At 39.7% G+C, this 23,642-nt stretch overlaps 1 protein-coding gene across 1 annotated transcript in view; it reads right to left on the reverse strand.

The window, feature by feature from the left end:
* Positions 1 to 1,305: 1,305 nt before the first annotated feature.
* LOC123387269 overlaps positions 1,306 to 23,642 on the reverse strand; it is a 47,756-nt gene continuing 25,419 nt past the window's right edge. Inside the window, exons 3-5 of the mRNA XM_045063432.1 lie at positions 3,196 to 3,307; positions 2,295 to 3,011; positions 1,306 to 1,833 (exon numbers count right to left, since the gene is read on the reverse strand). Of these exons, the coding sequence (XP_044919367.1) occupies positions 1,397 to 1,833; positions 2,295 to 3,011; positions 3,196 to 3,307 (1,266 nt within the window). The 3' untranslated portion in view covers positions 1,306 to 1,396. The remainder of the gene's footprint in view (positions 1,834 to 2,294; positions 3,012 to 3,195; positions 3,308 to 23,642) is intronic.

Consider the following 23,642-nt stretch of genomic DNA (forward strand, 5'->3'; position numbering starts at 1 on the left):
GGAGACAAACCATAAGAGACTCTTAACTACAGAAGCAAACTAAGGGTTGCAGGAGGGGAGGGGCTAAGGGGATGGGGTACGTGGGTGAAGGGCATTGAGGAGGATACTTGATGGAATGAGCACTGGGTGTTACATGCAAATGATGTATCACTAAATTGTACCTCTGAAACTAATAATATGTATATTAAATTGAATTTTTAAAAAATTCAACTGGTTTTTTATGACCCTCCTCAAACTGAGCATATGACTACCCAAAGCTTTCTCTGACATTTATGGCACCTTGTGCTATGAAGTATTCATCTCTGTATCAAGGCGTGTCTGGTATGTGATGGGTGTTCAGTAAATTCTTGGTGAATAAATGGTACAGGAAGTCTGGGAAAGCACTGGAGTGGGGAGGGGATGGTGCGGAGGGAATCAAACTTAAGAGGTTACTGTAGAACAATCTTTATCCCTAGACCCAGAAACACCACATCCAGGAAATTTACCTGTATAAATAATGGAGAATGTGCTCAGATTTAGCTACAAGGTTCACACTTCATTGCTGTTTCAATAGCAAAAACCTGGGCACAATTTTAATTCTTCAGTTGGACTTTAGCTAAATAAATGCACAATGGAATACTACATACCCATTCAAAACATATATGGAAAAAACATATATGGAAAATATTTAGTGGCATGTCATGATATTTCATTCAAGGAAAAAAGGCTGTTCAAGGGGAAAAGCAGTGTATTCGGCCTGCATTTATTCAATGCTCTACATTGAATTGCTAACAATGGTTTCCTGGGTGTGGGATTTCAATTGTTTTACCTTCTTTCTGGTTCTGGCGGGGAGGAAAATATAACTTGTGTACAATGAGTAGTAATTACTTTTGTGATTTAAAAAAGGAGGACCTTGTTTACAAAGGAGAGAGTCCTGTCCTTCTGTGGTCCAACTTCCCTTTGGAGGGAACTCTTCTCAGATGCCATTCATAGTCCCAGAATTCCAGGGTAAAAAGGGCTGTCTGGGTATTTTAGCCTCATTTCACAAAATAGAGGCATAGAAGGGGGAAACAGCTCCTCCAGTGCTCCGTGATTTTAAATCCCAAACAGTTCCCAAGATTTGGCAATGTTAGAAAACTTGCATTGGCATGCTTCACTTTTCAAGATAAACTCCTCTCAAAATTCTGTGCTGACGCTGAAATCATTTGCCATGGAAGGACTCTGTCCCATCCAGGAGAAAATGTGAAAGCCAACAGCATATTCCTTCCTACCCTAATATACTGAATGTGGACATTCCACAGTCAGAACCCCCCCCCCACACACCCCCAACCCCGGCTCCACACACACACACACACACACATACACACACACACACACACACACACACAACTTTATCTTTCACTGGGCTGCAGCTCTTCTAAAAGGGCCCAGTCCCAGCCAGCAAAGAGGCCCAGGCCTGTAGAGCTGGTTCTAGGCCTGAGGTGCTAGGTCCCTTTCTAGCGGGTGGCAGACAGGACAGCTGCGAACCCGGTGACTTGACTTCCTCCTCCTTCCCGGAGGTCCCCGCCCACATCACTGTCGTCAGGTCTCCGAGGAAGTCACGTTCTGGCCTCAGAGCGTTCTGAAGGTTCTGGGAGGAAAAGGAAGGTGAGGTGTCAAGAGCCCTTGCACGCTTCCAAGAGAGAGGGCCCCTAGCTCGCCGTCTGTCACTAATTAGATGAAGGTAGGGGTAAGTGATTTTCCCGTTGAGTGGATTAAATCTTTCATCTGCCAGAGAGGGTACTGACCTAAAATGACTGCGTCCCCTCTCCAGTGTTAGAAGGGTGAGTGAGTTCCCAGATGTCCCTGGGAGCGCTGCAAAAAGAAAAGAGAATTAATATGCCTTGAGGATCGTCGGGATGCTGGCACCATGTAAACACGGTCTTCTTTAACCCTCCACCAGATCCTTCAGGTAAGGTGTCCCGGATCCCGATATACAGGTTGAAAGCAGAGGCAGAAGTTCTGCGAAATGCTTTCCAACCTGGTGCACTCCGTGATACACCCGGATAATAATATTTTCACGGCACCCTGGGGCAAAAGTGAGCACCCACCAGAAGCAAATTACCCCGCTGCCCCGTAAAGAGGGGCTCCTCCTCTCAGTGGACATGTCCCACGTGTTACCTATTGGCTGCTTGCTGGATTGAAAGCCGGGAGAGGCTGATCCGAGAGAAGTGGGACAAAGCTATGTCAAGACAAACCTGCATTTACTTCGCAGCTCTGCCTTCTATTTGACTGAAAGCACGTAACCGGGTAGTTTGGGGAGCCTGTTTCCTCACCTCTAAGTGACGCTAATAATAGAACGCACGTCACTAGGCCTGTGACACGAGTGATGAACCAGACTGAAGGTTTATCAGCGAGCCCGCGCCCAGAGGGCGTCCCGCCTGGGCTCCCGGGGCTACCCCCAGCGCAGGCCCCGAGCAGGCGCGGCCTGGGGGCAGCGCGGGGGCGGGCGGGGAGGCGCCGGCGGCCGGGGAGGTTCCCGGCTTCCGCGCAGACTTCTTTGCCTACCCGGACGGCTGCGTCACCGTCCGAAAGCGCGAGCCGGCCGGCGGGGGCGGGGGTGCGGCGCCGCTGGAAGCCCGGGGCTTCTAACCGAAAGTAGGAGCCCGGACTTCCCCGCCGCGGTCGCCGCGCCGAATCTGCGCCGCCCCTCCTCCCCACCGCGTCGCCGGGGGCCGCAGGGGAGCCGCCGCCGCCGTTCCCGCTCGCGTCCCCGCCCCCTCGGCCCGCGGTCCCCGGCGGCGTCCCGGGAAGGGCGCGGGGGCGGGCTCTGGCGCTGCGCTGCGCTGCCCGCACGCGGGGCTCGGCTCGCAGCCTCTGCAACGAAGCGAGGCTTTCTTGGCCCGGGCTTGGGGCCATCCGGATCCCCGCCGTCCTGGCCGCGCCGTCGCGCCTCGGGGTTCCCGAGGGAGGGAAAAGAGTTGGCACCGCGGCAGCCTCCCCCGCTTCTTTCCATCCCGGCCGCCCGCCCGACGCGCCCCATTGCACAATTCCTGCCGTGGAATTGCCGCGTGACTCGGACGGAGCCCAGAAATATTTCCCAGGTTGCCTCCGCGGGGAGAGGAGCGGCTGGGTTTCCCACTCTGACCCCAGGCGCCCTTTAAATTGTATTTCTCCGGGTGACTGGGTAGCCTTTACCAGGCAGAGCGCGCCCTTTCCAAAGAAAGAACAGCTCACCAGCCCGCCGGTACGTCTGCTCTAGGTCGATTGCAGCCGACACGTTTATTTTCCCCGTGTATATTTTCAGACAGAAAAAGTGTTTCCGTCTATTTGGGCAAGAATTCAGGAGCTGGTTTTAAAGGAGGACAAGAAGTGAATGCTTCAAGGCGTGGAGACCCAAACAACCGTTCAAATCCCTCCTTCAGTTGTTCATTCAGCCCCTATCTTTGAGCTCTCCAAGAATCGGCGGTGTTAGCACTGGTGGTGCATAGAGGGTACTGAAATTGGAGGGATTTGAATGGCTGTCTGTAGACCAAAGCTTTCATTTTGCAGAGGAGGAAATTTAGAGGTTTAAGTGACTTGCCCAGGGTTACCTAACTAATTAATGTGGAAGGCAGGAATAGAATTTGTCTCTCGTTTCAGCTTGAAATACTTCGTAATTAAGAGATGGGTGTACTCTTCCCTCTGTAGGAAAATAAAATGCCTTCTGCGGTAATCTCTGCAAATCCTTAGTCTGCGCCCTTTTCCTACTCATCTAAAACAAAGAACAAAGCAACAACTTCCAAACACAATACGAGTATATGATAGGGTGAACTTGGCAATGCCAAAGAAAGATGATTGCAAGGCATTTTTTTTAACTTGTCCCCATAAGTTAATCACAAAATAGGCAAATAATAACAATAATAATAATAAAGAAAAAGAAAAAAACAATAGTTCTTCTCCAGAATGGTATGGAAAGTACCATTTGCCACTAGCCTTACTTTTCTAAGTACAATGTTTGGTGTTTTGCACGGGAACTGCTAGACTTATGAGTAACTGTCAGGGCTGCTCTGAGACTGGTCAGATATTTTGCTCAAGCTCAGAATAGATTTGTAGCTCATCTTTCAGAATAGACAAGCTGCAATCTGTGAGAACACAAGGGACTTCAATGACAGCAGATGGCTGGACAGCTTGTTGTCTTTGAAGTTTCAAGGCTGACCAAGTATACCAAATGTCTAATTTAAGGAACAGAATTGCCAAACAAGTAGATGTTAAGGTCGAAGGAATCAAAACTGTAAGTGGCAATCATGAGTAAAACTTCATTTTTTTGTGGGTTGTCAACAATAGTTTCCAGAATGATGATTATGATACAGTTATAACAATAACATCCAAGTACAAATTCTTCTCCAAGAAGATGGGGGAGAGGAGTTCCAGTGATGGAACAACAGACCAGATTATGAAATGTATCATTTTGTAGGTCAGCCAGATACACTCTGAACTGGGGTGATCTTTTTTTTAACTCTGCTGTCTCTACCCTGTCTCTGCCTCTGCTATCTTGAAGGTGAAATTGCTAGAAAAATTTGAAATTGTAGGCAGCTAAGGTAGAATATGTCGATTTTGGTTTGGCAATCCTATACAGCATTCATGAAATCAAAGCATCACCTCCTATTTTTTTCCCACACTGCAGTTGCCAGTTTGCCATTATACCAGGCTACTGAACCTGAACTTTAGAAACACAAAATGTTGGCCCTATTACTGCACAGCTTTGCTGCTTGAGAAAAGGCATCTTATCAAACAAAAGCCATCTTTTCCAACTGAGATCTTAAGAATAACAACCTATTTGGATGCAAGTGATACTTTTTCATATATTACATATTTCATTCAACACCATTGCATAATTTATGTTGGATTTTTGCAAAGAAAATACCTCAGGACAATTTCAGTTGTTATCAACATTAATCAGTTTAACTTTGAGCTATTTGTCAGTCATGGTGTAGCATTTTGGAATTGGGGGGATCATTAGAAAAAATGTAATTATACTCCTTCATTTTATAGATGAGAAACTGAAGGCTGTTGAAATTAAACAATAGATGGAATTCCTGACACAGTCAAAACCAGAACTGAGGATTCTGATTTGCCATGTGTTTTACAAAATCATCACAGACTTCATTTCATGAGTGTGTGGTTTTGCGTGAGGCATGGTGCTTGGAACTGGGGATAGGAAAAAGTATAAGGAGTTCTTGAAGATTTTATAATCTAATTGGTGATGTAGGCCTATGTTTCTCAAACTTTAAAGTCCACAGGAATCACCTAGCAAGCTTGCTAAAATGCAGCTTCTGTTTTATTGGTTCTGGATTGGACCGGCTTTGTCACTAACTGGCTGCCAGGAGATGTGAATTCTGCTGGTCCACTGGCAAAGTTTGGACATATAAATATAAAGATAATTAACAGTCTAGCAACCTAAGAGAAACAAAAGGAATAATAAAATCTTCTGAGCCTGTTGAAATGGATGTTACAAAGCTCACACTCCTTCTAAGAATGTCCCTCAGAGGCTCAGAGTCTATATACTGTTACAAAACAGTAACCTATTTTTGTCTCTGGGAGCACAGCATAAGTATTAAGGAGATAGTGGGGCAAGGAGAAAGAAAGGAGAAAAATGATGGCAAGAACTACCATCAAAGGAAGAGGTAGAGACACCATAATTTTTTGGGGGAAAAATACGAACTCATGGCAGCCAAGATATCAGTACTTCTGGAGAGTATCAGTGAGAATGTAGTGCTGAACAATGGATTCAGAGCCAAGAAGTCTCAATTCAAGTTCTGGTAGGCCATTTAGTAACTATTTGATTGTTAGCCATATATGTAACCTGTTTAGCTTCAGTTTCTCTATCAGAAAAGAGAGAGAGAAAGAAATAATACCTCAAATCCCCCTGGATTAAATAATTATATATTAAAGCACCTGACACAGACATGTTGAAGAATGTACAGAGCTTCAGAACGTAGCTTAGGTTTAGAAACTCAGCAATTCTATTCAATCCAATGCAGTAATAAATAATTCCAATCTTACACAAGCTACCTCAGAGAATAGAAAAAGTAGGTACCCTCTGTGACTAATTTTATGAGGCTGTTATAACCTAAAACCATAACCTAATTAGGGTAATGCATACAAGAAAGGAAAACAAAAGGCCCATAATCATTCATTAGCATAACTACTAAAATGCATGACCAACTGTGGTTTTTCTCAGAAAGGAGGGTTGGTTTAACATTAGAAAATCAATTAATGTAATTAATGTGATTAACAGATTAGAAGAGAAAAATCATATGATCATCTCAATTTCAAGAGAAAAAAGCCTACATCAAATATTATGCTTAATGGTGAAATGCTGAAAGTATTCCATTAGAGATTTGAAACAAAACAGGATTGCCTGTCATAATCACTTGAATTTACTGTTGTATTGGAAGGCCTAGTCAGTATTTTTGGTTTTTTAAATTTTTCCCAGCCATTCTTTTTGTTTTACCTTGGCATTAATGGTAGGAAACATACATACACACACACACACACACACACATTGGAAAGGACAAAACAAAATTCATTATTTGCAAATGATTTGGTTGTCTGTGCAGAAAAACTAGAGGAATTTATAGATAAATGACAAGAATTTATAAGAGAACTTAGCCAGCTTGTAGGATTCAAAATCAGTATTACCATGGTAGGTGGAATAAAGTCCCTCTCCCCTACAAAGATGTTCAGATCTTAATCCCTGAAACCTGTGAATTTTTGCCTCACAAACAAAAAATAACTGCAGATGTGATTAAATTAAGATGATCAAATTATCACAAGTGTAATCACAAGAGCCCCTGAAACTGAAAATGTGTGTCATTAAAATCAGTTGACCTGTGGTTGCTGGCTTTAAAGACAGAGAGAGAGGGCTATAAGCCAAGGCATGTGGGCAGCTCTAGAAACTAGAAAGGGCAAGGGAACAAATTCTCCCTTAGAGCCTCCAGAAAGCAGTGAAGCCTTTCCGACATCTTGATTTTAAGACCAGTGGAACTGATCTTGAACTTCTGAGCTACAGAACAGTGAGATAATAAATTTCTGTTGTTTTATACCACTCTGTCTGTGGCAGCTGGTTACAGCAGCCTTAGAATAATACAGTTACAGTGTCATTGATTTCTAAATGCCAGTTCATAAATTAAAGCAAAGAGGATACCACTTAGGACATTTGTGGTAGCATCCAAATTTATATGTTTAAAAAACTATCCAGGAATTAAATCTAACAAAATATATGTCAGAAAATCATAAAACTTTATTGAGTGTTTTTAAAGAGGACCTAGATAAATGGAGATATGCTATGTTCATGGACTTGAAGATTTAACATTTAAAGATGTGAATTCTTCCCCAAACTGATCTATAGATTTAGTTACAGTTCCAATTAAAATCCCAACAGAGGACGCCTGGGTGGCTCAGTTGGTTGGACGACTGTCTTCGGCTCGGGTCATGATCCCCGAGTCCCAGGATCGAGTCCCACATCGGGCTCCCAGCTCCACAGGGAGTCTGCTTCTCTCTCTGACCTTCTCCTCGCTCATGTTCTCTCTCACTGTCTCTCTCTCAAATAAATAAATAAAATATTTAAAATAAAATAAAATAAAATGAATTAAATAAAAGCCCAACAGAATTTTTTGGTGGAACTTGACAACTTGACTCTAAAATACATATGAAAGTCAAAAGGCCAAAAATAGCCAAGACATTCTTAAAGAAGAAGGAAGTAGGGGCTTGCTATCAAAATATTAAAATTTATAAAGTCATTATAATGAAGATAATATGGTAATATTTCAAACATAGAAGAATAAATCAATGAATTTGAAGAGAGAGAGAGCAGACCTAGATCCACAAATATATAGACAAAGGGGCACTGCAGAATAAAGGAGAAATTATGGCGCCTACAATAAACAGTGCTGGGATGTCTGGGTATTTACAGTTACAAAAATGAAATTGTATCCTTAATTCATACCATACATACAAATAATCTCCAAGTGAACTAAAAATCTAATGTAAAAGGGAAACCATAAAAATTTTCCCCTGGGCTAGGGAAAGTTTTTTTTTGTTTTTGTTTGTTTGTTTGTTTTTTGTTTTTTTTAAAGATTTTTTTATTTATTTATGTGACAGACAAAGATCATAAATAGGCAGAGAGGCAGGCAGAGAGAGAGGAGGAAGCAGGTTCCCTGCTGAGCAGAGAGCCCGATGCGGGACTCGCTCCCAGGACCGTGGGATCATGACCTGAGCCGAAGGCAGAGGCTTTAACCCACTGAGCCACCCACACGCCCCATAGGGAGAGTTTTCTTAAGACATAAAATGTATAAACATAATAGAAAATATTGGTAAATTAGACTACATTAAAATTGAGAACATTTATTCATCAAAAAGCTTCATAAAATACCATCCACTGCTTCCAGTTTTATACCTTCAACTAGAAACTCTGGCACTAGGAAATATATACATGGATGTTTATAGCAGCACTGTGCATAATAATAATAAACTGGAAGCAATCCAAATGTCCACCAAGGATTGAATATATAATTAATCGTACATTCATAAAAGGAGCTACTATACAGTAATGAAGCTAATGAACAGCTACACACACCAACATAGATAATGCAAACACAAGGTTGAAAGAAGTAAACCCCTGAAGAAAATACACAATATGATTCTGTTTATACTAAATTTGAAACGAATTTTCAACAAAATGAAACACTCTTATGTAGGGATGATCATAAGTCAGAAAACTAAAGAAATTGAGGGGATAATTATTTTAAAAATCAGAACATTGATTACCTCAGCAGTGTAGGGAGAGGAAAGCAATTGAGGAGGCTCACATAAGAAGTTTCTTTGACAGGGAAAATGTTCTTTTCTTAACCTGGGGGAGCTAGACAGAATGCTTACTTCATTCTTATTCTTTGGAATAAAGAATGCTTACTTTGGGGTGCCTGGGTGGCTCAGTGGGTTAAGCCTCTGCCTTCATGATCTCAGGGTCCTGGGATCATGCCCCATGTCGGGCTCTCTGCTTGGCAGGGAGCCTGCTTCCCCCTCTCTCTGCCTGCCTCTCTGCCTACTTGTGATCTCTCTCTCTCTCTGTCAAATAAATAAATAAATAAAATCTTAAAAAAAAAAAAAAAGAAAGAAAGAATGCTTACTTTATTTTGATTCTTCGGAATAAATGTCTTACACATTTATTATTATAAGAAAGTCTTAAAAAACCAAAGAATGTCTTATATGTTCTTATGTGAGCATGATTAATTTAAACAAAAACTACTTAATTAAAAACAAAACAAATAAAAAATTATACTGGAGGTTTTGTAGGTGGAAACAAGGGGCTTAATTCTAAACCAAACAACCTAATAAGATCATCATAAGTTTAGTAGTAAATATAATTTACAAACTCTTTTGATTGGACACCATCTACACCCATTTTAGAACATACCATGACTAAATCTGTTTCATCAACCTTGAGTCGTTACTAACATAGAGGTAAACAATGAGTATGGGCTTTTTGGCAGGAGAGATTTTATCTCTGCACACCAATGTGAGGAAGGAACAGAGAAAAATATGTTTCTTCCCACGGAGAAAATTGAACATGGTAAATCTAAATCTTATTTGGTAACCTAGTTAATGAATCATTAAGCCCCATGAGTAGTTCCCTGAATCATAAACTTAGCTTTCTCTTCTGCAAAGACTGAAATATTTTACAGTCTAGCGTCTGAATTTGAAAATATCTTTAGGTCTAGGTGATTTGCTTCACAGTTTTTCTGGAATTAAAACAGTTTCCACTCTTAAAAGGGACTCATATCTGATGTCTCATTTTCCTCTTGAAAAAGGGGGTTTATTTCTGCATTAGTGGCAGGTGCTCATTATGTTAGATAAACCTAGAGACTCACTGAATTATGCCTTCTGTATAAAATGTTTGATCTTCATAATGTGTAGTCTGAATCATCAAGAGATGATGATTAAATAAGCAAGCATTTGATTTAATAAGCTAGGTAATTTTTGCCATCTGCCTGAGGAAGGTCCATCCAAGATGGTTTAAAGTTTTAAAAATTTTAAAGTATTGATTTTTATCTTCCTCATCAAGAATTCCTCTTTGCACAGGAATGTTGGATAGATCTGATTTTGAAACAAAGTGGCCAAAATGAATAGTGTAAGTTCCAAGTTTAAGTTCCAAGTTCCAAGTAGAACTTGGGGCATGCAGGTTCAAGCCCTCACAGATCAGAGTAACTGGGGCTCAAATTTACAGTGGGATCCACTTTTATGAACACAATGGGATACAATGGGAAGATACGATGGGATACACTTTTATGAATGTAAATAGTTAAAACAAGCTTTAGTAAACCCAGTTTTGACAGAATCCAAGGCAGGAGTACAACCGGGTGATTGGATGCAAGAAGATCCAGGTGCTATTTTGGGAAAACACCCAGACTATGTCTCATCTCTTCTCAATAATTAATTCTCATTCTTCTGTCTCTACCAGCCAGCTTTGGCTGCATTTCTTCCCTCCATGGATCAGATAACCATCCCACAGCATCTATGGTGACCCAAGTCCAGCTGCCTAAAGAGATGCTCATTTTTTGTCCCAATTCCAAGTTCCACAAGGAGACTGTGATTTGTACAGCTTGAGTCTGGTGTCAATTCCTGGTCCAAATGATTATGAAGAAGAGGAAACCAGAGGCCCACTTCTATGGCACAAAGAGACCAGCCCACTGTTACCCACTACAGAAGGGAAGGACATAAATGCTTAGGGGATTAGGAAGACCTCTCCTAGCCAAGGGTCTGAAGGCAAAAATGTGTGTGGTGTGTTCTAGTAATATTGTGTAAGCCAATGTGTCTAGATATGGAGTTTGTGCAAAAGCCCTAAGAGACAGAATTGGAGAAATAGTTTGAGCTCACACTGAAGAGATTCCTGGATGTCAAGCTAAAAGGTTTAAATTTCTCAGTCTACAGAAATTTAAACCGAGCATGGAGCCCAATGTGGGCCTCAAACTCATGACCTGAGATCAAGACCTGAGCTGAAATCAAGAGTTGAACATTTAACCAACTGAGCCACCCAGGCACTCCTCTATAGATGTTTTCAAGAGAACTTTATAGGTTCAGTGAGTAAACAGGTCTTAAACAAAAACATGTATATTCATGAGGTCTTTGAAGGTTAGAAAGTCCTTTTACATGTTCATGTTTATTATACAATTATTTATAATAATAAAATGTTGGAATCAACACAGATGACCATCAATAGAAGAATGCTTACAGAACTGACAGTGTATCTATCCTACAAAATTTCCTCTGGTCATTAAAGGGAATGATGTAAAGCTGTGATCATTAACATGAAAAGTCCTGTTAACTATTAACAATAAAATTATTAACAGAAAAAGCAAAGAAAGTAGCAGAGATGTATAATGCAATTCCATTTATAGTAAAGTATTTAAAAAATACATAGCTTTTAAATAGGTAGAAAGTTTTCTGAAAGAACATTCATGAAACTGTTCAGGTGGTTTCCTCTGGGGAAGGAAGTGGGATGAATGAGTGGGTGGGGTAGAGATGAAGAGTGACATTCACTTTACTACATGTGTCGTATGCTTAAAAAGATAAAAGTGCAAATACACCATTAACATTTTTTAGAGTTAATTTCATTTTTAATAAGACAAGCATAAGGATATGTACTTAGACTCAGAAACTAGAATAATATTACCTTTCATTTCTGAAGCAGCTTGCAGTTGACAACAGAGATAACTAGCCCTTGCTATGTTCCAGGTATCTTTGAAACCTTTCCGTATGCTAACTCATTGAATCCTCACAAGGACCCAGCAAGTTCGTTACTGTTATTCTCCCATTTTCCTGATGAGGAAGCTGAGGCACAGAGATGAGTTAGTGGCCCAGGCTCACATAGCCAGTAAGGGGCAGAGCTGAGGTGTTTTGCCACCAGGAGCTAGCTAGCTAGTCTTCAGAGCTAGCTAGTCTCCAGAGCAGCTTACTTCACACATGTGACTACAGAACTGACAACTAAGAATGTTGGATTGAATATAATGATAATATATAAATATGATATATTAAATGTATATAATAAAATACAATATACTATAAAATATTATTTAAGTACTAAAGCTATGTAAAAACACAACTAGGGGCACTCTTGATTTCAGCTCAGGCTGTGATCTCAGGGTTGTGAGATTGAGCCCCATGTAAGGCTCTGAGCTCAGTGTGGAGTCTGCTTGAAATTCTCTCTTCCTCCTGCTCATGCTCACTAGCTCATTCTCTCTCAAATAAATAAATAAATATTTTTTAAAAAGACTTTATTTATTTGTCAGAGAGAGAGAGCACAAGCAGGGGGAGTGGCAGGCAGAGAGAGAGGGAAGAGCAGGCTCCCCGCTAAGAAGAGAGCAAGAAGTGTGGGGCTCCAGCCCAGGACAATGGGATCATGACCTGAGCCCAAGGCAGATGCCTAGCCAACTAAGCCACCAGGCATTCCCAAGTGAATAAATCTTAAAAAAAAAAATACAACTATATTAAAAATATCAAAACACTCATGTAACCAATAGAATATATTTTTTTTAATGTAGATTCACACCCAGCATGGGGTCCAACATGAGGCTTGAACTCATGACCCCAAGATCAAGACCTGCGCTGAGATTAAGAGACACTTGGCGCACCTGGGTGGCTCAGTCAGTTAAGTGGCTGCCTTTGGCTCAGGTCGTGATCCCAGGGTCCTGGGATCAAGCCCCACATAAGGTTCCCTGCTCAGTGGAGAGCCTGCTTCTCCTTCTCCTGGCTACTCTGCCTACTTGTGCTTTCTTTCTCTGTCAAATAAATAAATAAAATCTTAAAAAAAAAAAAAAAAAGAGTCAGACACTTAAGTACCTGAAAGGCACTTCAGGTGCCCCAGATCTTTTTTTTTTTTAATGTTTCAAATTGTGATTTAAATTCTAGTTAGTTAACATAGAGTGTACTATGAGTTGCAGGAGTAGAATTTAGTGATTCATCACTTACATGAAACACCCAGTGCTCATCACAACTCGTGTCCTCCTTAATACCCATTACCCATCCAGCTCTGCCTCCCCTCCAGCAACCCTCAATCTGTTCAAATCTAAGGTATACTGAGTACCAGAACTACTTTAGTGAGGGCGTTTGCTAATCCAGCCAGTATGAGACTCTATCTTCCTAAGGAGTAAAGTACAAAAGGAAATCCACCAGCAAAACTAGGAATTCACAAGCTATTTTCCCCAAATCTCCACCCAGAGGAGACTGCTAAACAATACAGTGGGGAAACAATTTCATCCTTGAAAATCTGTGATCACTTCCCAGCACTACTGTAATTACAACCTCTTTGATGGTCCAAAAAAATTCAAGCCATAAACTTAAATTGGTGCAGAATACTGATAAAGCCCATAGGGACTGAATGTGACAAATACAAACCCATTCTGAGAAGTTATCTTCCTCCTAGGGCTCAATATATTTACATAAATAATTTTTCAAGATCAACAAGCAGCACACAGTGAAAACAACTAAGCACACGTAAAGAAATAAGCACCATGGATAAGAGCTAGAAGAAACAATAGTAGAAACAGGGCCAAAAAAAGACATCAGATACTGGAATTATCAGACGTAGATTAAAAAACAATTGTATCTACTATTTTTCAAGGTATAAAAGGCACATTTGAAAATATCTTGAGGATACTGGAAACTACAAAAGGGTGACTAATAAACTTTTAGGAAGAACCAAATAAAACTTCTAGAAATGAAAATCGCAGTTACTGAAATTAAAAACAAAACAAAAACCAGTGGTTTAACAGCATATTAGACATAAATGAAAAGAGAATTACAGAACAGGAAGTTTAGGTCATGAGATTTTACGGAAGGCAGCACAGAGCTTCAAAGGCACGGAATATATGAAAGAGAGATTAAGATTGCTGGCAAGAAGAGTGAGGAAGTCTAGTGTACATTTAATTAGTTCTAGAAAGAGAGGAAAGAGATGACATGGCAGAGATATTTGAAGAAATAATGACCTATTCTTTTTCAGACCCAATAAATGGTATCAATTCACACACTCAAAAAGCCAAACAAATCCTATACAGGAAAAAGAAAAGGGAAGGGAGAATGCAGGAAGGGGGAAGGGAAGGGCGAAGGGAAGGGCAAAAGGAAGGGAAGAAGAAAGGACGGAAGGGAGAGAGGGACAGAGGGAGGGAAGCAGGGAGGAAGGAATGAACTAACTATTGGGCCAACTTCAAACCTAGATTCCTCATCATGAATCTAAGGGACAGCCCAGGTCAGGGGAGAGATTGGGGTAGGGTATGGGTGGAGATCACTGTCCAAGGAACAACGACTTGACCGACAACTGATTTCTCAATAGAATCAACGGAAAGCAGATGACAGCATAACGATACCTGTTAACTTATTATTTTATTCTTAGTGAAAACATCTTTCAGGAATGAGAGCACAATATAAACATTTAAACAACAGAACATAAAGAGTTAGTTTGCTACTGTTCAGATTCTTGGAAGAGGGAATTTTTAAGGATGTCATTTTAGGAGAAAGCACGTGATCTCACACGGAAGCTCTGAGATGCCAGAAAGAATGAAGAGCAAAGGAAGTGGTAAATGTATGGATAAATCTATACAATGCAATGTTGTACATAATACAACATTAATAATATCTTATGAGATTAAAAATAAGTTAAATTCTTGAAAAGAAATTTTTTAAAAAATAAATAATTAAAAAAATAAGTTAAATTCACAAAAGTAAAAGCATGCAAACCTGGAAAAGAGTAAATAGAGTTAGTGTTCAAAGTCTTCGTAGTTTCTAGCACAAAAACAGCATTACTGACTAACTTTTTTTTTTGACAGAGAGCGATCACAAGTAGGCAAAGAGGCAGGCAGAGAGAGAGAGAGGGAAGCAGGCTCCCTGCTGAGCAGAGAGCCCGATGCGGGACTCGATCCCAGCACCCCGAGATCATGACCCGAGCCGAAGGCAGCGGCTTAACCCACTGAGCCACCCAGGCGCCCCCTGACTAACTTTTGAATTGGTAGGTTGTGTGTGTGTGTGTGTATGTGTGTGTAGGTACACATATAAATCTTAGCTAACTGCTAAAAGAATAGATATATGATAATGTTAGCCTATAAATGGGTAGGGGGTGGGGAATAGAATGACAAAAATAAATTCAAAAGAAGAAAAGAAAGAAGAAAAGAAAAAAGAGTAATAGAACGAGTGAGACAAAGAGAAAGCCAAACTGTGGTAATTTAAAATATATTAGTTATTAGTACTAATTAATGAAATAGAACATAAATGGGATAAATGCATCAGTTAAAAGACAAAGGTTTTCAGACTGAATAAAACAACTGTAAAAATATCCAAACAGATGAAATAGAAATACATGTACTCCGCAAATATAAACAGAAAGGAACAAGCATTCTTTTTTTTTTTTTTTTTCACATGAGCATTTTATTCCTTAATGGTATCTTTCTGCTATATACCATTTTGTTTTTGTTTTTGTTTTTGTTCTCAGCGTAACAGTATTCATTGTTTTTGCACCACACCCAGTGCTCCATGCAATACGTGCCCTCTCCAATACCCACTACCTGGTTCCCCCCAACCTCCCACTCCCCCGCCCCTTCAAAACCCTCAGATTGTTTTTCAGAGAGGAACCAGCATTCTTATATTACTAGTACTCTAAACAAATTTTAAGGCAAAACACATTATTGAAAACAATTGTGGGGGCGCCTGGGTGGCTCAGTGGGTTAAAGCCTCTGCTTTCGGCTGGGGTCATGGTCCCAGGGTCTTGGGATCGAGCCCTGTATTGAACCCCGCATCGGGCTCTCTGCTCAGCGGGGAGCCTGCTTCCTCCTCTCTCTCTGCCTGCTTCTCTGCCTGCTTGTGATCTGTCAAATAAATAAATAAATAAATAAATAAAACAATTGAGTTATTACTTGAAAAGCTAAACACAAAATTACTATATGACCCAGCAATTCCACTCATAGGCATACATAGCTAAAAAAAATTGAAAGGAAGGACTCCAAAAATACTTTCCTACCATGTTCCTCCAGCATTGTCCACATCAGCCAGAAGATGGAAACAACCCAAGTATTCAGCAAATCAATGGTGAAACAAAATGCAGTATATATGTATAATGAAATACCCTTCAGCCATAAAAAGGAATGAAGCTCTAATATACATGCCATATATATGGATGAACCTTGTGTCTATAAAATGATAAATATTGCATGATTTCACTTACATGAAATATCTAGAATAGGCAAATTCATAGAGACAGAAAGTAGATTTGTCAGGGGCTGGGAGGAGGGGAGCATGGGGAATTTTTGCCTAATGGTTACAAAGTTTCCATTTGGGGTGACCGAAACGTTTTGTAACTATATAGCGATTATGGTTGCACAACATGGTGAATATAATTAAAGCTACTGAATTGTACACTTAGAAATGGTTAAAATGGCAGACTTGATGTTATATATGTTTTACCACAATAAAAATGGCTAAGATGAAGATAATCACTTCTTAACAATACAATTTCAATTTGCACTTATTTTTAAAATTTATATATACATGAGGCGCTTGGATGTCTCAGTGGTATTGAAGAATACAATAATAATACAATAAGGAGTGTTGTATATTGTCACATGATTTTCCTGCATCTACTGAGATGATCTTATGGCTTTTATCCTTTCTTCTGTTAATGTGACATATCACCTTGATTGATTTGTAAATATTGAGCCATACTTGCATCCCTGAAATAAATCCCAGCTGATTATGGTGAGTGACTTTTTACATGTATTGTTGGATTTGGTTTGCTAATATTTTGTTGAAGATTTTTGCATTTATGTTCATCAGAGATATTGGCCTGTTGTTTGCCCTTTTTGTAAAATTGTTACCTGGTTTGAGTGCAAGGGTAATTCTGGCCTTGTAGAATGAATTTGGAAGCTTTCCTTCCTATTCTATTTTTTGAATTGTTTGAGAAGCATAGGAATTAACTATTTTATTTTATTTTAGAGAGAGAGAGATTGAGTGGGGGCAGGGCTTAGGAGGGACAAAGAGAGAGGGAGAGAGAGAATCTTAAGCAGGCTCCATGACCAGCACAGAGCCCAGTGTAAGGCTCAATCTCGCTACCCCGAGATCATGACCTGAGCCAAAATCAAGAGTCAGATAATCAACTGACTGAGCCACCCAGGTGCTGCTAACTCTTCTTTAAATGCTTGGTAGAATTCACCTATGAAGCCATCTGGTCCTAGACTTTATTGTGCTGAGGGTTTTTTGATTATCAATTTAATTTCATTGTTAGTAATCAGTATGTTTGAATTTTCTATTTCTTCCTGATTCAGTTTAGAAGGTAATGTTTCTGGGAGTTTATCCATTTCTTCTAGGTTGTCCAATTTGTTGGCATACACTTTTTCTTAATATTCTCTTATGATCCTTCATATTTCTACGGTATTGGTTGTTATTTCTCCTTCATTTCTGAATTTATTTATTTGAATTCTCTCTGTTTTTTTCTCAGTGAGTCTGGCTAATTGTTCTTCAATTTTGTTTATCTTTTTAAAGAACCAACTCCTGGTTTCATTGGTTTATTCTATTGTTTTGAAGTCTATTTTGTTTATTTCTGCTCTAATCTTTATTGTGTTTTTTTCCCCCACTGGTTTTGGACCTTGTTTGTTCTTTTTCTAGCTCTCTTAGGTATAAACTTAGGTTCTTAATTTGGGATTTTTCTTGTTTCTTTAAATAGGCTTGTATTTCTATAATCTTTCCTCTTAGGATACCTTTTACTGGATCCTAAAGATTTTGGACCATTATGTTTTCATTTTCATTTTTCTCCATGTATTTTTTGACTGATTGTCTGACTACCAGCTCTACCCACCAATGAAAACCTCTCAGAGGATAAGGCAGGAAGAGTACCCTAGAGGTCATTGCAACTGCAGCGCCAGTGGATAGACTGGGGGCAGGCCATTGGCCTGACTGTAGGCCTTGCCCATCAATGAAAGCCTCTCAGAGGACAATGCAGGGAGGGTGCCTTGCATTTTGGTGTGATTGCAGCCCTGGCAGACAGGCTGGGGGCAGGTATCTGGTCTGACTACTGACACCACCCAACTACAAGCCCACAGCAACCCCAGACTGGCTCCATAACAGCACAGGGATTAAACCCTGCCCAGTGAGCTTACAACAGGCATAGCGAGCCATTGCAATGGACTGGAATGAAGGCAAATGTGGCTCAGTAGGGCATACATAACCCACATAGAAGACACCCTTGAAGGACATGGTTCCGGTGAACAGGGGGCATTGTACTACAGGGTACCACAGGACTTCTTCCTCATTAAGCCACTACTTTCAGGATCAGAAAATGTAGCTGACTTTCCTAATACATAGAAACAAACAGAGAGTGTTAGACAAAACAAGGAGACAAAGGAATATGCCCAAAATGAAAGAATAGAACAAAGTTACAGCAAAAAGAGCCAAATGAAATGGAGATAAGCAACATGCCTGATAAAGAAATCAAAGTAAAGGTCATAAAGATACTAACTGAACTTGAAAACAGAAGTGGAAGAGTTCAGTGAAACGTTCAACAAACAAATTAATAATATAAAAAAAGAGCCAGAGATGAAGAATTCAATAACTGAAGCAACAACAACAAAATAAATACAATACATTAGAGGGAATCAACAGCAGATTATAGGATTCAAAAGAATGGATCAGTGATCTGGAAGACAGGGTAATGGAAAGGAACAGAGCTGGAGAGCCAAACGAATAATAAAAAATGAAAAGTAAGTTAAAAGAACCCAGTGACATCATCAAGTGTAATAACATTTTCATTATAGGGATCCCAGAAAGGCAAGAAAGACAGAATGCGAAGAAAATGTATTTAAAGAAATAATAGCTGAAAACTTCCCAAATTTGGAAAAGGAAAGAGACATCCAGATTCAGGAAGCACAGAGACAACCCCCCCACACACACAACAAAATCAACCCTCAGAGATCCACACCATGACACATAATAATTAAAATGGCAAAATGGCAAAAAGTAGTAATAAGGAGAAAATTTTAAAAGCAGCAAGAGAAAAGAAAACATTTATACACAAGGAAAACTTCATAAGGCTATCAGCTAATTGTTCAGCAGAAATTTGACAGGCCAGAAGAGAGTGGCATGATATATTCAAAAGCTGAAAGGAAAAAAAAAACCTGCAACCAACAATACTCTACTGGCAAGGTTATCATTCAGAATAGAAGAGTTTAAGAGTTTCCCAGAAAAATAAAAGTTAAAGGAGTTCATCACCATTAAACCACCCTAACAAAAATGATGAAAGGAAATTCTTTTTTAAATATTTTATTTATTAATTTTTGAGAGAGAGAGAGAATGCACAAGATGGGGGAGGGGTAGAGGGAGAAGCAGACTCCCCGTTGAGCAGGGAGCCCAATGCAGGACTTGATCCCAGGACCCTGAGATAATGCCCCAAGGGAAAGGCAGACACTCAACTGACTGAACCACCCAGGTGCCAGGAAATTCTTTGAGTGAAAGGCAAAGCCCATATCAGGAGTAAGTAAATTATGAAAGGAAAAAATTTCATAGGTAAATGCAAACATTAATAAAAGTAGTGGATTAATTACTATAAAACCAGTATGGAAATTATGGCACAAAACCAGTTACATAATTTGTATCTATAAAAGTCAGTCAAAGGGGTGGGGGGGTTGTTGGGTGGCTCAGTTGGTTAAGTGTTTGCCTTCACCTCAAGTCATGATCCCAGGGTCCTAGGATTGAGCCCCAAGCTAGGGTCCCTGTTCCATGGCAAGCCTGCTTTTCCCTCTCCCTCTGCCTGCCACTCCCTCTGCTTGTGCATGTTTGCATGCGCTCTTTCTCTCTCTCTCTCTCTCTCTTTGTCAAATAAGTAAATAAAATCTTTAAAAAATTAGCCAAGGGATTCACAAAATAAAAAGATGTAAAGTAGGATATTATATATATATATATATATATATATATATATATATATAATGTGGTGGGGGGTTTAAAATTTAATGATTTTAGAATGTTTCAAATGTAAATGATCATCAACTTAACAGAGACTGCTATAATCCTAAGATGTTACATATGATCCTAAAGGTAACCACGAATCAAAAACCTGTAATAGATACACAAAAATTAAGGAGAAAGGAATCCAAGCATATCACTAAAGAAAGCCATCAAACCACAAGGGAGGAGAGCAAGAGAAGAAACAGAGAGGGACTACAAAAACAACAATAAAGCAAGTAACAAAATGGCAGTAAGTACATATCCAGCTATAGTCACTTTAAATGTAAATGCTCTAATCAAAAGATGGAGGGTGACTAAATGGATAAAAAAGCAAGACCCATCTATATGCTGCCTACAAGAGACTCACTTCAGACCTAAAGACACATGCAGATTGAAAGTGAAGAGATGATGAAGAGGTGCCTGGGTGGCTCAGTTGGTTAAATCTCCGACTCTCGGTTTCGGCTCTGGTCATGTTCTTAGGGCAGTGAGATCAAGCCCTGCACTGGGCTCTGCACTCCGCAGGGAATATGCTTGAGATTCTTTTCTCTCCTTTCCCCTCCCCCTCTGCTACTCCCCCAACTTGTTCTCTCACTCTCTCTCTAAAATAAACAACTAAAATCTTAAAAAAAAAAAAAAAAAGCAAAGAGATGGAAAAACATTTACAATGCAAATGGAAGTGAAAATAAAGTTGGGATAGCACAACTTATATCAGACAAAATAGACTTTAAAACAAAGACCATTAACAAGAGACAAAGAAGGACACTACATAATGATAAAGGGAACAATCCAACAAGATTTTACAATTATAAATACTTATGTACCCAACAGGGAAGCACCTAAATACTAAAACAATATGAACAGACATAAAAGAAGCAATTGGCAGTAATTTATATAGTAGGGGACTTTAACACCTCACTTACATCAATGGATAGATCATCCAGACAGAAAACCAACAAGGAAACAGTGGCTTTAAATGACACATTGGACCAGATGGACCTAACAGATAAAATCAGAACATTCCACCCTCAAATAGCAAAATACACATCCTTTTCAAGTACGCATGGAACATTCTCCAGAATAGATCATATTTGGCCACCAAACAAGTCTCAATATATTTTTAAAAGACTGAAATTGTATCATCCATCTTTCCTTTTCTTTCTTTTTTTTTTTTTTTAAGATTTATTTATTTATTTTAGAGAGATCGTGCACAGGAGGAAGAGCAGAGAGACAGCGAGGGAATCCCAAGTGCACTCCTCGCTGAGCACACAGCCTGATGCAAGGCTCAATCTCACAACCCCGAGACTGTGACCTGAGCTGAAATCAAGAGTTGGATGCTTAACTGAATGAGCCCACCAAGTGCCCATATCATGCATCTTTTCTGACCACAATAGTATAAAAAATAGAAATTAATCATAAGGGGAAAAATCTAGAAAGAACACAAATATAAGGAGGCTAAATAACATGCTAGTAAACAATGAATGAGTCAGCCAAGAAGTCAAAAAGAACTTGGATCAGTTTTTATGTTTTAGATGCAAGTCCTTTGTTGGTTATATCTGTAGCTAATTTCTTCTTTTGTGCTGTGGCTTGGTTTTTACTCTCTTAAGTATCATTTCATGAATTGGAGTTCTTTAATGTGGTCTAATTTATCAATTTTTTATGGCTTTGCTTTTTTTTTTTTTTAAGATTTTATTTATTTACTTGACAAAGATCACAAGTAGGCAGAGAGGCAGAGAAAGCGAGAGATAGAGAGAGAGAGGGAAGCAGGCTCACCCCTGAGCAGAGAGCCCGATGTGGGGCTCGATCCCAGAACCCTGAGATCATGACCTGAGCCGAAGGCAGAGGTTTAACCCACTGAGCCACCCAGGTGCCCCTGGCTTTGCTTTTTGTATTATTTAAGAATTCTTTCTATCCTAAAGTTAGAAAAAATTTCTCCATATGATCTTCTTAGACCTTATCATTTTTTTCATTAAAAACACATTATTTATGGTAACCTGTAATGGGTTAATTATTAAAAATAAATTAATAAATATCTTAAATTTCCCATTTTAATTTCTAATGTAGTAATTATTGATAAATATCACCCATATAAGCAAAAGCTCTATGGGATCCTCAATGTATTAAGAGAGTAAAGGGATTTTGAGATCAAAACATTCAAGAACCACTGTCCTAGAGAAACTCTTGCATTGTGCACTAGAGGTAAGCATAGAATTTTCTTAGCAGTATTGTTCTAAACAGCGTGGAACTAGAAAAAAACTCAAATAGTCATCAACACTACAATACATAAATTAAGTATTGAATATTGTTACAATGGAACAGTATATAGTGGCAAAAGTGAGCAATATATCCTACAAGACATGGATACTTATACTCAACAACATGGATAAATCTAACATGGTATTGAGCAAAAGAAGAAAGATTTTGGGGTGCCTGGGTGGCTCAGTGGATTAAGCCATTGCCTTCAGCTCAGGTCATGATCCCAGCGTCCTGGGATCGAGCCCTGCATCAGGCTCTCTGCTCTGTGGGGAGCCTGCTTCCTCCTCTCTCTCTGCCTGCCTCTCGCTGACTTGTGATCTGTCTGTCAAATAAATAAATAAAATAAATCTTTAAAAAAAAAAAAGAAGAAGAAAGATTCTTAAAAATCCTATAGTATGATCTCATTTATATAAGTTCTATAACAGGAAAAATAAAACTTTAGATTTAAGGGGTGCTCACATAGCTGATAAGGCTATCAGCTTATCACATTTTTATTTTATTTTATCAGCTTATCACAATTTTACACATTGGTAAAATCCAGAAAAGCACTAAGAAATTGCTATATAATTCAGAATAATAACTAACTAAATAATAAATAAATAAAGTGATAATAAAAGGCCCAAGTATTAGTAACTCAGGAGTACCATTACCACTCACAGGCTTGAAGGTGCAAGGAAAGAAAGCCATTAATAGAACCAGGAGATAGGACTTTGTGAAGACAGCTGCTTAACAGGACCTCACCTTACTCTTCTCCTTTCTTTCCTCTGTCTCTGCTCTCTCTTGTCGAACCCACTGGGAACGCAGAGGGCAAGAGAACCTACTGGTGCCGTGCATTTATGTCAACTTCCCAGGGAACACAGCAAAAAGAAGGGTAGAAGGTAGACCTGGAGTGATGAGAAGTTGGTCATACATCCACCTGAACCTAAAATGTCAGCCACCTCCATTGTTTTCCTTGTAAAGTAGGGAGCATGAAGGACAGAAAAATGACTAAGTACAAAAAAACACAGCTTGTACGATCCTGCTTCTGGGGCAGGTGGCAAGGTCTAAGCAGGTACTCAAGGCTATCTTCTACCTGTCATTTCTGTTTTACTCTTCTACCAGCACATTGGCTAATTTTTTTTTCACCTCTCTCTTTGTGGCAGGCTGCAAAAAGAAAGATGTTTTTGCCTGCTTTTCTAAAGTAAGTTCAGAGACATGAAGGATATGAGGCATTGATAGTCTTATCTATCTATCCTACGCAAATGCACTCTTCCAGTGAGCAGACTTGGCCACTGGGCCAAAGAGTGCTAAGACGTCGTGCACTGAATCCCTGAGTTCTAAGTAGAGCCCTCTCTACCCTGTCCTCCCCATCATGCAGCAGCAGGGCAATTACTGCTGAGAAGAATACATCATTACCTCTTCTCTGTATATTGGTT

Source organism: Mustela putorius, unplaced genomic scaffold, assembly GCF_011764305.1.
Source record: "Mustela putorius furo isolate JIRA1106 unplaced genomic scaffold, ASM1176430v1.1 tig00003853_pilon_pilon_pilon, whole genome shotgun sequence".
In the NCBI taxonomy this organism is placed as follows: domain Eukaryota; kingdom Metazoa; phylum Chordata; class Mammalia; order Carnivora; family Mustelidae; genus Mustela; species Mustela putorius.